Source organism: Amphiprion ocellaris, chromosome 14 (assembly GCF_022539595.1).
Source record: "Amphiprion ocellaris isolate individual 3 ecotype Okinawa chromosome 14, ASM2253959v1, whole genome shotgun sequence".
In the NCBI taxonomy this organism is placed as follows: Eukaryota; Metazoa; Chordata; class Actinopteri; family Pomacentridae; genus Amphiprion; species Amphiprion ocellaris.
The window spans coordinates 4,232,087-4,246,936 of NC_072779.1; the positions used below are offsets into that span (position 1 = coordinate 4,232,087).

Genomic DNA, 14,850 nt, shown 5'->3' on the forward strand with positions numbered 1-14,850 from the left:
TGTTCCCTTTTGCCTCATCTCTTTACTCCTTAGACCAGGAGTGTCAAACTCATTCTAACTCATTCTAGCAACCTAGTATTTTACTTTATGATCAAAACAACTTGTCATGGTCTAGAAATTATTTTAAATTTATAGTTTTACTAATTTACAATCTGCAGTTAATATCTTCTCTGTAATTTCAACATTTTGAGGGCCAGATTGGACTCTCTGGTGGACCACTTTTGACTTGCGGACCGCATGTTTGACACCCCTGCCTTAGAGGCTATCCTCACTGCTGTTCCAATAACACTGATATAAAAACACTCAAACAATCTTCCTTCCATATTATTCATCACCCAAAACTTTCGTCTCAGCTCGCTGCCAGGAAGCAACACATTTCTGAAATGCCACTTGTGTTGTTTTTAAAGCCCAGCAGGTTATTGCATCATCAGGGCTCCACCCAATTCTCCTTCCGCTGACACACACAGGGGTGCCATGGAAGTTCTTCATGGCAGCATAATAGCATGCTTACTTATATCAGATAAGATCTGCTCCCCAGGGTCAGAAACAGAGAGAGATTTTATTGTTCAACATGATTTACTCCTTAACGGCCTCATAGAGCTTCTTACTGCGGCGAGGGAGTCGTTCTCAAGGCTCCTCTTTCTGCCATCATAGCTTCCTCCTCTCCTTTAGTTCTATCAAATCACAGTTCTAATAAGTCCAGTCAAACTATCACTCCTTTAGATGAAGCCCGAATGAAATTTAGATCCCGAGTGTGACGGGGAAAGGATGCATCACATGTTAAATGGCTAAAAAGCTCAAACACATAATCATCTCTAAGAACATAAAACGACAGAAAGGTTGGGGGAAAAACACAAACTTCCTACCGACACGCTGGTGCCGAAGTGACGGGAGGCAACGAAAAGAGACATCAAACACTCCGTCTTCATTAAAAGCAATTAAAGCACTTTATTGATCAAAGGAATTTACTGATCAAACCAAACGGCTCGGTGAGCAGGGCCTGTGTTCCACCTGTTCACCGAGCTCAAGGAGGAACAGCCAGTGCTGGATGGGCTCACACTTTAATCCAATAATATTACTTAATACCTCAGAGAGCAGCCATTTCTCTCGCTGTTTGCTACATGTTGTTTCCATGACACCTCAGTGTTTGGCACCTACCTGTTCAAAAGCTGGGAAAACACTGAAGGAACCCTGAGAGGTCTGGACCATTTTTAGTACTACGCCGTAATGTTTTGATGAACTGATCCCAAAATTGCTTGTACCTGGTGTACTATGAACATGTGCACGCAAAGGAGAGGTGATGTAATGCACGTTTCTGCCAACTTAGGAGACCAATAAAGGTGCAGCAGAGGCAGAAGACTGCAGAGTCGGTTTCAAACAAGCTTTAGTGAGAAACTTTGCAATCAAAACTGCGTTCTGTATGGTCAATGCCTATCACACATGTTGTCTAATATGTGCCACCATGACAACTTTATTTCACAAAACAAAACAGAAAAAGATGCTTGAGGAAAATTAGAAATGGTTTCATAGCATAGTTTGTCCAGCAGAGCAGCTTTGACTCCATTATTTACAATATCTTCTGCAGCAGATGTAGCAGAGTTCGCATTACAGCTGAGCAGACAGTGGAGTTGAGTCGTCACAGTAAGATGCTAAATAGTTTGTGAAATACATTGCTGGAGAGTTCATAAACGACTCCATCGCTTTCGTTTTTTTATATAACTCTGATGTCGATATACTGATGTTCTTGTACCCCTATGACTGGTATTGACATCAGCCTCTGAAATCCAGCATCAGTCGGGCTCTAGTCTGTTTCCACATAATTAGTGAAACTGTAGGTGACAGAACTAAAAATGCGATTTGTTCTGTATTTGGGGAATGATTTCCCTGCGAGTAAGAAGCAGCAGCCTGATGACACTAAAGATGTGTTAGTGCCGAAGGGTTCAACACAATAATTAATATTGTGCCACTGTGCAACAAACACAGTAGATTCCCTCAAGCTGTAGGCTGTCACTGGCACTATGTGTGAAACTGCGACTATATGTATACTTCCATGCTGTTGATATTATTCATCCCTTTGAAGATAGCAGCTAAACTTCGCCTTTGAATGACCTTGATTTTCTAATTTGCATTCATGCTTTTAGCATTTTATTTCCCCCCAAGGAGATTTTCTTATTCTGCAAAAACACACATAAAAAGCCTAAAGGATGACGGATAATTCCACAAGCAGACAGAGGAGAGATAAACAGAAGAATCCCATAATTCCTGACCTGATGAACGCAGACATTGCACTTGTCACAGAAGACCATCTCGTTGCCGTCCTCTCCCTCCGGTGAGCGGCAGACGTCACACACCACGTCTTCGTCGTACTCGATGCCCAGGCCTTCCTCCGTCTCGATGGCCTGCTGCATCTTCTCCTCGCAAACGCTCTCCAGCTCCACCAGAACACACTCCATCGTCAGCTCGTCCAGCTCTGGTAAGGCTGGTGGTGAGAAAACAGACAGGAAACATTCATTTTTGTTTGTCCTACAAGGAAAATCCAACCAGAAGACATCATCTATCTCCTGCAAAAAAGTACATTCTGAAAATATTCACATTCAAGGAATTATCTTTTTACAAAACATCATGAACAACCTGAAATTTCTTCAGAAAAATAAAATCAATTTTAACAATATTATGTCAGTTTATCATTTACACAATACAACTTACAGATCATAGTTTATCTACAAAGGAACACAACATTTAGTCACAGGTATCTGGAAATGAATGATATAGTATTCTACTTTATGATCAAAATGACAAAAGTCAGACAAAAAAAAGACAAAAAACAACAAAAACAAGACAGAATATTACAAAAACGAGAAACAAAATGACAAAAAATGAGACTAATGACGTGAAACAAATCAATCAAAAAATTAGACAAAAAAGTTACAAAGTAACACAAGTAAGCATAAAAAAAGACACAAAACAACAAAAATGATACACAAAACAACTAATTAAGCGAAACACAAATTGACAAAAACACAAGTGAGACAAAAAGGAAACACAAAATGAAGAAAATGAGAAATAAAGCGGCAAAAGTCAGACAAAAAAGACAAAACCAACAAAAACAAAATAAAACATTCCAAAAATGAGACACAAAAGAACAATGAACAATCTAGTATTTTACTTTATGATCAAAGCAACTTGTTAAGGTCTGGAAATTATGTTAAATTTATAGTTTTACAAATTTACAATCTGCAGTTAATGTCTTCTCTGTAATTTTTACACTTTACAAAGTCATCCCATGGGCCAGATTGGACCCTCTGGAGGGCCAGTTTCGGCCCACAGGCCGCATGTTTGACATCCCTGAATTAGACATATATGTTTATGCTGGAGTGAAGTTCTTTTGGTGTTTTTTTTGTGTGTTGTTTTTATGCATCTTGTTTTGTTAAACCCTCTGAACCCCAAAAACGCAACAATGGGTTTGAAAAGCATGTTATTTACATTTTTTTTCTAAGAAATTACCATATTCAGAGCCAAAATCAGTAAAACAGTAGAGAATCACTGGATTTTCAACTACTTTTTGATTGTCCTTGAACTAATCATGCTTGACCAGTTGGGAAAATTGACCAAGTCCATGCTAAAAAATATAATACATTTTATTTACATGTCTGATTAAAGGACATGCCAAAAATACACCGTTTGCACAAACCAGATTCTGTGAAAGACTAAAAATTTTACCGTCCTCTGCGCAGCCATGAAGCTATTAGTGACTCAGCTGCGACCAACAGTCATCTCAAAAAATTCTGGGAACTTTTCAGCTTCATTGCAGGCTGTGTATAAATGGAGCACATAGTAGACAAGTATTGGAACTAATTAAAAATCTAAGCATTAAAATAGCTATTGTATGTCCCCATTTTTTCCCAGTATTGGTAACAACTGTGGGAGTTTGGAAAAAATGTTGTATATGCTGATTCCAGGTGTTGTAAGATGTGATGTAAGACATTTCTGAGTTCTCTCCACCTCTAGTCATGGTTGCAGGACTGTATATTGCAGTGAAAAATGAGCCCACAGTGAGTAAAAATGTGAGTTAAAAAAAAACAAAACACCAAGATACTGCTGGAGCAAGGGAAAAAAAATGCAAAAAATAAAATAAAGTCCCACTAACTGCTTGGGATTCAGAGGGTTAATGCAGATATTCTTCTGATTGTTAAAAAAATTCAAAGTCAACAAAGCCAAGGCTGAGAGATGACCGCTGGGAGGACAGATAAATATTTCAGAAAACACTAAGCATGTACAAAGCAATTAAAACAAAGAGTAGAGTTACAGGGTCAACACTCGCAGGTTTCTTTTAAGTCTTTCCATTGACAAGGATAACAGTAACGGGAAACTGCTCATATGAAACACAAAAGGAGCGAGCCAATTTACAAATTTTAAGTTATTTTTTGGCTAAGGCACTTTGTCTCACGCTTTAATTGGAAACGCACACAGCTCTCCTTTGAATGTTTATCTCACAAGGTCACTTTGTGTTTTCTTTGGGATGGCTTGGGGCGAAACATGCTGAAAAAGTAGCTGTGGGAGTACGAGGAGCTGCAGCCGACTCTTTGCAAACCAGAGTAAGTAGACAAACGCCACTTGAGCTCTGCAGACCAATTTGCGATCGAACCAAAAAATGACAAAATCTGCCATTAAGCCGTTGTTGTGCACAGCTCAGCGCTCGCTGTGCCAACGTGTGTCGACATTAGCATCAGTATTCCTGCCCCATTTGCATCTCAAAGTAATGCCTTGCTCGAAGGCTGCTTAATAGTTGATGAAAACTGATTTAACTGGCAAACGCAAGCTTTCGTCCTCATGAAAAATGAAGGAACCGAGATACCAGGAAAGCAAACACTGGTTTCCAGGACGGTGGCAAACAGATGTGGAACATTATTATCTCATTACCTGCAACGAGATTACGGTGATTAACAAAATGGGTAACAGTAAAGCATTAAAGCTGGCGTGGAGAAAAAAAAATGTTTTGTTTTTCCGAAATGGAGATGATTATTTGAATAACTGTTCAAAACATTTTAGATGATGCAAATTCACGACTGTAATAAGCAACAGATCCTGGATACCGACTGTAAATGAAGAACATGCACACACAAATCAAATTATAGCCAGTAGAGTCCAATAAATCATTCGGTCGGGCACGATCTCTGCATCTTGATTTTAAAGTCGTACGAAACATTTCGAGTAAGACGATAGCTTTTAGAATCAGCATTTCAAAGGATCTCTTTCCCAGAAATAAATAAGATACAGTTAATTAATTTACATTTCTGGTAAGACTCCATGCAGCAATAAAAAAAAAAGAAAACGTATGTGGTCACGGAGTCTGCAGTTGATTATTTATTGATTTATTTCAAGGATCCAGCTCTCCGTTGGGTTTTTCTTATTTTAAAGTGGAGCAGCACATCCTGTGCTACGTACGTCATTCAATCTCTTCCCACCCAAAAGCAAATAAATAAAAAACTCCATTGACTGTTTCTTGCGTATCTTATTGCCGTCAGGGTTAAAGTGCAACTTGAGCCACAGTTTCGCACACTTCAGAAACGTAACATCAACTTAAAGACAACATCTGCTGCTGAAGCTGACTTTTAAAATCACACATTAGGCTCAAATTTGGCCCCGAACGCAAACGCTGACATCAATTAAGTAGGAAGAAGAAGAAGCTGTGCGACTGCGGGGTTAGAAGCTGCTTTTGTAGCGGCTGAGAAAAGGTGAAGCAGAGTTAGATATTAACTCGCTGTGACATTTACATCATGGACTGAACACGCAGCGAGCAGAGGGAAGCGACGTCAGTATTCACACATACACTGAGAGAGTACTTTGTGTGTACTTTACTGTATATCTGTTTTCTCTGTGAACAGCTGTGTGCACATGGAGATATTCATTTATCACTGTGTGTGTCGTTTAAACACACAAAACAAATACACTACCTTCTTTGGTTCACTCTTGAGAATGCTAATGACTTATTTTCCATAACCTTCATGTTTAAAGGCCTTTCCTCAACTTCTCTAATTGTATTTAACCCTCGTGTCGTCCTGCAGGTCAAAATTGACGCCTTTTAAAGTTTGAAAATGTGGAAAAAATATAGATTTTCACAGTGAAACTTCTGATGTCCACATTTTCAACATTTTTGGGAAATTTTTGAACATTTTTTGCTGGAAAAAAAGAAATGTTAAGAATGTTTCTTAAGAACATTCACAAAAAAAATCAACCAAAATCCAGCAAAATTTGCTGGATTTTGGTTGATCTTTTTTGTGAATGTTCTTAAAGAAAATATCACAAGTTTTACTGATATATATGTAGTCACTTTAGATATTTTTAGGATGTTTTTGGAAGATATTTACTAATTTTTTGAAAATATTTACAAGAATAAAAAAAAAATCAAATCCATGTTTCACTTTGTTTAAATCACAGACCGAATTCCAATTTGTTAAGAAGAAAGTTTGTTAGAAACTCTGGATTTGCACAACTAGCTTAAATAATAAGTCCTCCTCTCATAATGATTTTTTTATGCTGCCAGTTTAACTCTACAGTTTGACACTTTAACATGGAAACTTTTGTTTATATTCCATGATGTGTTGCATTATTTTGTGACATACAGTTTGTTCAAAGTAAAATGAATGCAAATGCAATGGTCACTTTGCATTTTTTGTAGGAAAATTAACTGATGAGGTTAATCAGCAAAGAGCTGATTACAGCATTAACTATTTTCTCTATTAAGGCAGACTGTTTTTCAGTGTTTGGTGCTGCTGTAGTGGCCTAGTTTTCTGCAAGAAAACAAGTTTCCTTTAAGCTGAAAATTGTAAAAATTTAATTAATCTCCTTCCTAAACTCTCGATGAAAAAGTTTTTCAATAACCAAAACTTCAGCATGTCCACTATCAACACTCATCTATCTATCCAGAATGCAGAAGACTGAGACAGAAAACGCTGAATCACCCCATCATGACTCCAGCAGAACCGATCAGCCGTCTGTCTGTTTGGTGTAGCGTTGAAGGTTATGAGAAACAACCGGCTTCTGCTCCAGGAAGAGTCACTGTGTGTGTGTTTGATTTAAGGAGAATGTGGACCAGAAATAAGGCCTGAAACCCCAGCGGGGATTTATAAACACAATTACTGAGCTTTATCTGAAAGGAGCCGATCAGATATCGAATAAAATGGTGGAGATGAGCGAGATGCTCGGGGTCAGCACTTGTCACCATGGTGAAATGGAGGATGTAGCAAAGCAGAGGAGAGAGAAAGAATAACAGGAAAGACAGAGGAAAGAGGTGATGAGAGTGGAAAGAGACAGAACAAAAGGCTTTAAAGGCTCTTTAGTGATTTGAAATAGTAGAAAAACTATCTGTGCTTGATTCAACGCATTCAATAAAGGTTGTGTGACTGTAAACGGGTATTAATGGAAAAGAAAAAAGAGAAAAACCTGTAAAAGAAATCTCTAATTCATCTTTATCTCATCTTTAGCTCAAAAACACCAGTTTCCAGTCTTATTCCTCTGGGAAGTCATTGATATGAGCTGATTGTCATAATTAATCCTGACAGATTATTTAAGTATTCTTACATACGGAAGTCCTTAAATAAAAATCAAACCACCGCTGTCCCTCTTGATGCAGCTTCTTCTGTCACTGTCCCAACATTTAATCATGAAAGGTGTTTTTGCCAAGATTATATAAAAGCAAATTCTCAACCATCCATGTTTCTGTCACTATCTGTTTATGTTTTAACTCCTTTTAAAAGCGCTAAAACAGCTAGAAATTTGAATAACTGAATAAATTTAAGAGCAATTCCAGCCTCACAGACTTGCAAGTGTTGAAAGAAAAAAAAACACTTGAAGATGAATCTTGGCTTTTGCCATTTAATAGACTAAACAATTTTTGATGAAAGTGATGTATAAATATATATATGAGTACGAATCATAACAACATTTTTATAGCCCTGTTTAGTGGCTTCAGAAACTATTTTGGTATCATGCAAGCAAGATTGAAATAAACCACAACCTTATATTTACATGTACTGAACCGTAAAACATGCTGGCAGACTTGAAGGCATGTTATCAGAAAATAATTTTAAAAAATGGACAATTTACAATAGCTCCAAACTGTGAAAAAAAAGAGAAAATCATTGGATTTTATTAACAGTCCTTGAATACTCATCTGTGATGTGCCAGAAAGTTGACTAAATTTAAGCGTAAAAATTTGATATTTCATCAAAATCTCCTTATTTTATATGCCTCACTGAAAAAAATTGCAAAACGAAACAAAACAAACTGTAACCAGATTATATGAAAAGCAAAAATTTGGTTTCCCTCAGTGCAACTGTGAAGCCATTAGTGACTCAGCTGTGACCAAAAATAAGAAAATATCAGGGATTTTTCAGCTGAACTGTTTTGCACTGTGGGTTGTGCTTAAACAGAGCAAATGGTAGTCGGAGTAAAACATCTATAGTGTGTAGAACTATCTTTTTCCACTATTGATAATGCCTGTGAGCCCTTTTTTGTCATTCGTTGTAAACTAATAATCAAGGAAAATCAACTGTGTAGTGTTTTTTTATCATTGTTATACTACACAAAAGATGTTTCTGAGTCCTCTCTACTTCTAGTCATAGTTCTGCTGTTTTCAGAGACGTGCAAGATGTGAAAAATGAGCCCACAGTGCGGAAAAAATGTGCAAAAAATGCCCAAACCTGCCTGGGATCAGATGGTTAAACAACTAGATTGGAGAACAGAAAAGTGAAAGTCACACTCTCTCATTGTTCTAAAAAATAATCAATCATAAGTGCACAAAAAGAAAGAATGATAGTATCATACAAATCAGTAAAGAAGCCCAACAAAAGAGGAAGAACACTGAGGAGGGATATGAGAAAGTAGAAAAGCAGCGAGAAAAAAGCTGCATATAGCTGGGTAAGATGAGATGGATCATAAAGAGGGAATGTTATGATTTATGGCACTGTAGCTTTGATATGCTGCACAAAAAGAAGAGTTTTCATGGTTGTTCTGTTTCCATAGAGGAGCAGGACTTTATATTGCAAAGGACAATAATCCCACAGTGAGTAAAAATCAGACAGGAACACAAAATGCCAAAAAACTACTCAGAGTTCAGAGGGTTAAGTGATACTTCCTGCCTGGTGTCGCTGTTTTCTGGCTGTTTTTACCCTCTAATGATGCAGAGTGCTTCAGCGCTCACCCATTTGTCTGAACTCCTGGTTGACCAGCTGCAGCCAGGCGACATCCAGGTCGTCCAGGTCGTAGCAGCTGTACAGTTGAGTTGGAGGCGGCTGAGCTTCACCCTCCCTGTCCTGGCCGCCGCTGGAAGGACCACCTGTCAACTCCGGGAGCAACCTGGAACAGAAACACAGAGTTTGTCATGTGGTCTGGAAACTTGTTATTGTTAGGTTAAATAAAACGTTTTCTTGGACTTGTTAGTCAGTAATAATGCCAGCGAATTGAGCAGCAGAGCGCTGCGGCTGCTGACACCTATGGAGGTGGTTTTGTGTGAGCGCAGCGTCAACACCTGTCCCAATATGGACCCACCTCAGCTATATTAACGCTCTGATGCTGCATTTACAACTTTAACTGCTGCTTCAGATGTTAAACTGAATGGATTATAACGGACACTAAATATCCAAGTGGAGCAATTTCCTCTTAAAGATGAACAAAACTGTAATTCACATTCATATAATCCCATCTAATTAACAAGAAAGAGCCGCATATTATCCACACAGGGAACAAGAAGACAGACGTTCTCTCTCTTTAACTTGACAGATCTTTAACAATTTTTGTGATTCTTTGATAAATTAAACATATTCCAGACACAGAAACTGGCCCTGGATGCAAGTACAAAAAAAGAGATGCTGTAGAAGACTTTAAAAAGTTAAATTAAGGTGCTACAAGGTGTAAAGCGATCCTGATAATTCTGTATATTCACTTCAATTAATCAGAAAAAAAGAAACATATTTACTCTTACTTTTTTTTATATACACACAATATATATAAGAGCATAAAGACCTGAACTACCTTCCATCTTAAGAGCTCGACAAAATAACTGAATATTAACTAACTCAGCAACAAACAGGAGTCGTATTGAGCATTTGACAGCCACAAGAAGTCTGGAAACATAATTTTTCTGTGAGATTATGATTGTTTAACATAAAGAGAGAGTATAAATGCAAATTAAAATGAGTTATTGAATGTTTCAGAGAGAACTTAGTGGAAGAACACGACAACATGAAGCAAACAGAGAACTGGGATGTGATGCACAATAAGTCACTTCATATGTTGATTATTTTCTCAATTAATCGATTAGTGGGTCTTGAAAACGTCAGAAAACTATCCTGAAGCTCAAGATGATGTCCTCAAATATTTGTTTTGTTTTGTCCACGACCCAAATATATTCAATTTACTTTCATTAAAGGAAAGAAACTAGAAAATATTCACGTTTTAGAAGCTGCAATCAGATATTTTACATTTTTCTGCTTTACTCAAATTGATAATCTGATTATCAAAATAAAAGATCAATGAATAATCGCTGACTCACAGCAGCTCTAATGCACATTGCCTCATTATGACCTTAACTTAACCCGTGTTGATATGAAACTGCTGTGACATGTTAAACTCCGGTTGTCACACACAATTAGACTGATTGATTACCAGAATTAATATCCGATTTTCACATCTGCTCTCCACTCATTTCCGTCTTTCTTTGGAGTCACTTTGAAGTCCTTAATGATAAACAGTTAAAGCAACTGTATCCTCCAAAGCTGCATGTTTGTACATGTCTGCAGGGACTGTGACACACTGCTCTCCTTATGACAGCAGGAATTATTGGGAAGTCCTTCTCATGTCTGGGGCTTCTCGCTAACAGACAGGTCCTGACCTCATTGTCCAGAAAGACTGAACTAGAGCTTGACAGATGAGGGGGGTAGAAAAAAACTGAAACAATGACAAATCAAGTGGTTGTAGGCAGCGATGACGGGAGGCTCCTCCAGGCAGTGTCTAGTCTCTGGAGCCTCGGGGCCCAAAATGTCTCTCTGTCAACAACATCAGGAAATGAGGTCAGGAACTCTGCTCAACCCACTGGGAACTAATAAAGAGCAAAACACACAGGCCCGTGTCACACATCTGGACACTGCAAGAGCTAACAGACACAGAAAATGCACTAAATAAGACACGGCAGCATGCAGGGAGACACTACGCCCGACTAATCAGGGAAGAAACAAAACACGGCACTTAGAATCTCGCCTGGTGAGAACTTAGTGTTAAAGGTGAACTGATCGCAGCAGTAAACAGCAGCTATCTTCACCGCCTCATCATCATCCCGCTTACTTATCATCATCATCATCCTCCGTCACTGCTCGCATCAAGCATCCTCATCCTTATCATTATCCTCCCCATTATCACCACCGCTGCTGCCATCATCATCGCAAAGCAGCTGGCACAGTTTCAGTTTGATTCACCAGCAGCGTGTCTCCAGCACAGTTACACATTAAATGGAAAAGATCATCAACAATCAATTAAAGACCTCAGAATTAAAAGACAACAGGCTACGAATTATATGGAAACATGTCAGCTACTTTTGCCAAGATTGTCAGAGAAATCTAAGCATAGAATAGAAAGAACACAAGAGAAATTCTGATGTTACAGAAGCAAGCAGAAAGAGTAAAGTGACCACTACAGATACTAATAAAGAAGCAGAAATATTCAGTAAGTAAGGTATAAAAAGAAAGAAATATACTAAAGTGCAGAGTTTAGATGGCAGCACTAGTACACATCTGTTTCCTTCTCGCCTGTTCCCTGTGCTCACATATACTGTACTTTAATACAGCAGAAATCTCAATAAAGTTGTTCTCATTTACATATTTTCTGTTTCTGTTGTCAGACAACAAATCAAGTACACAGCTTGTTTCAACAACATGTTAAACAAGCTGCTATTCTGCATAACTAAAATCCTATTTTTATACCCACAACCTCATCTGACAAGTTACAGATGATGGTTGTGTCCTGAATCTGGCTATATTTTTATAATATTCAAAGCTACAAGTAAAGTCAGACAATGATTACACAAAAAAGAGAAAACTTTAGATATGCTTTTTCATATTAATTGCTATAGTTTTCCTTACATTGTGTCTGGTTAAGGAGGATCATAATTTTGTTTTTGTATCGTGAAACTGTCTAGTTTTCTGTGTGTATGATAATAAATCTCTTGGATCTTGAAAAGGAGTTGCTTTAGCCGCTTGTTGCTTAGAAAATATTTACTGTGTCCGCGTTTCACTTTGTTTAATACACAGACAGAATTCCAATTTGTTAAGAAGTTTGTTAGAACTGCACAACTAACTCAAACAATAAGTCCTCTTTTTAAAATGATTGTTTTCATGGTGCTAGTCAAAGAAAGAAAGAAAGAAATATACTAAAGTACAAAATGCACAATAAATGGTAAAATATACTATAAGTAAATTAAGTCATTGCATGCGTTATATAGATCAGCGTTTCCTTAGTTCTTTAATCCCTGTGTTTGAGAGTTTTTCATGTATAACTGCAAAAATTATTGCATTTTTATTTGTGCTAGTGTTAGTGTAAGTGCTATATTAATAAAGTGAGATTAGTTGATTGATTGACAGTGCTAAATGCACCGTAAAGTGTCAAATGCACAAATATACCATAATAAAAATAAACAGTCAAATGAGGAAATTAAATTCTTGTAAACAGCGGTTCAACATGTACAAATACAGATAAATGCAAAAACTACACATGTATGGAGGATATTCTAGCATACAATAAATATGTTAATAGGTGTAATTACATAGAAATGTACAGTAAAACATCTACTTGTCTGCACAATAAACTTAAAAAAAAGTCATAAGATGATTCAAATGAACACAGCAGCACAGATCTGATGCGTTTCTGTCTCCAAATGTCCAATTTAAAACATAACCGCAGGGTCAGTATGCAAATGATTCATGAATTTAAATTTCTCATATATTTCTGTGAGGACAAAGGTCCAGAAAATTGAACCCTGTTTTGGCTCAGCATCAGGTTGATATCTGATACCGGACAAAGCAGCCTGGGCAGCCAAGTGGCAACAGAGAAAGCAGAGAGACGAGACGCATGTAGAGAGTCGGTTTCATCCAGGGCTGCCTGTGTCACTTATGTAACTTTAAAAGCAACAAGTGTCTTATTACATTAATGGGTGGTGGCGCTGCATTATTAAAGGATAACGCTGGTATTACTCGACAGATTTTGTTCTTTGCAACAAATCCCATAAAAAAAAACCTCCTCCCTGTTTACTTCTGCTTCAGATCTTTAAAAATCACTCAAACACACAGAATGGAGTTTCTTTTATTTAGTTAATTTTCTAAAACAGCTGCATTTTTTTTTTCTTTTCAGGAAAGACCTCTTAAGAAAGCAGTATTATGTTAAGGATTATTTCACCTCCAGATTAACTCTGTAAAACTTAAAACCAACCAGAGGATTTGAAAAACTTTACTAGCTATTGGAGGTTAAAACTGTAAAAACAGAGATAAACATTTGATTCTTAATCTCTTCCTTCTTCTACATTGTGCCATCTGTCAAAAAATAAACCAAATCTAAGCTTAAAATCAGATTTGTTAAAGATTTCTGTATCACTGCCAGATAGCGGCACAGTATCACTGTAACCATGGCAACAAGTGAACGCTACGTAATCTGCCTGCTGACGTCACATGATTGTGATCCGACTACAAATCGACCACTGTGAACCACAATTTTTTTTAAAGGTTTCATCCGTCAGAAATCATGCAACGACTGAGCACCTTGGCGGAGTACTGCGCTCTGTGAGTGCTTTTCTAGTTCTACATGTGTCATTTATAAATACACAAAACAGAATGTTGTTGCTCAAAACAGATTCTTCCAAAAAAACTAAATATCTGCATTCTTTGTCACACTCAAAACACCATTAGTGACTTTTTGGGGGGGCTGAAATGGGTTGAACTGCAGGCTGTGTTTACACTGAGCAGAATGGAAAAAAGTGTGGACAAAAACTGAAAATGAACTCTCCTTCATGCAAGGTGTGCAATCTGTCGAGAAAATTAACCAAATCTAAGCATAAAATTGTGATATTATATCAAAAACACTTCATTTTCGAGTTTTCCGTATTTCTACAATGCTTCTGCTCTTTTCAGAGAGGTGCAGGATTTTATATTGCAGTAAAAAAAAATGAGCCCACAGTGAGAAAAAAGAAGCTGAAAACACACAGAAACTGGAGGATTATTACATATTTCTGGCCCTGATGAGTATTAAATGTGACGTCCTTTATTAAGTTTTGGCGATACTGACAATGCAGGTCAACAGAATCAAGTGATTTGGTTTTCGTCTTTTCATCGAGTTTCTTGGTAGTAATAAAAATATTCAGTCCAACCAGGCAAAAACTGAATATGCAGTCCATAATGTGATAACCAGTGAGTAATGTAACACAGTGAGATACTATCAGCAGAGTGCTGTTGGGTTTTTATGATATTGTTCGTGTTGTTTATTCTAATATGGGCTTTATTACATTTTGTTTTTAGGACTCGGATGCTGTTTGTTTGGCTTGTAGCACAAAGTGAAAAGGAAAAAGGAATGAGAGCAGATAAGAGAAGAACATTCAGCATTTTGACACCAATAATACCGAGGCTGAAAGTAAAATTAGAGCAGAAATGAAAGCGGATGCAACATCTGAAGTCATCCAGCTGGTACCTGCGTGAAACTAGAGCTCGTTCAGAACAGCTGGAACAGACATTCCCAGGGTTATAAAAGAAACATATGATCATGTTTTGTATATTTAATATTATTTCCCAGCCTGTCTGTGTGATATTTTACAGT

At 37.5% G+C, this 14,850-nt stretch overlaps 1 protein-coding gene across 3 annotated transcripts in view; it reads right to left on the bottom strand.

Annotated features, from left to right (window-relative positions):
• jade2 (jade family PHD finger 2) overlaps positions 1-14,850 on the bottom strand; it is a 253,676-nt gene that overhangs the window by 109,994 nt on the left and 128,832 nt on the right. For all 3 annotated transcript variants that reach the window (XM_023286082.3, XM_023286081.3, XM_035955385.2), the window contains 2 exons: positions 9,203-9,357; positions 2,268-2,479 (listed from right to left, as the gene is read on the bottom strand). In XM_023286082.3, coding sequence (XP_023141850.1) covers positions 2,268-2,479; positions 9,203-9,357 — 367 coding nt within the window. The remainder of the gene's footprint in view (positions 1-2,267; positions 2,480-9,202; positions 9,358-14,850) is intronic.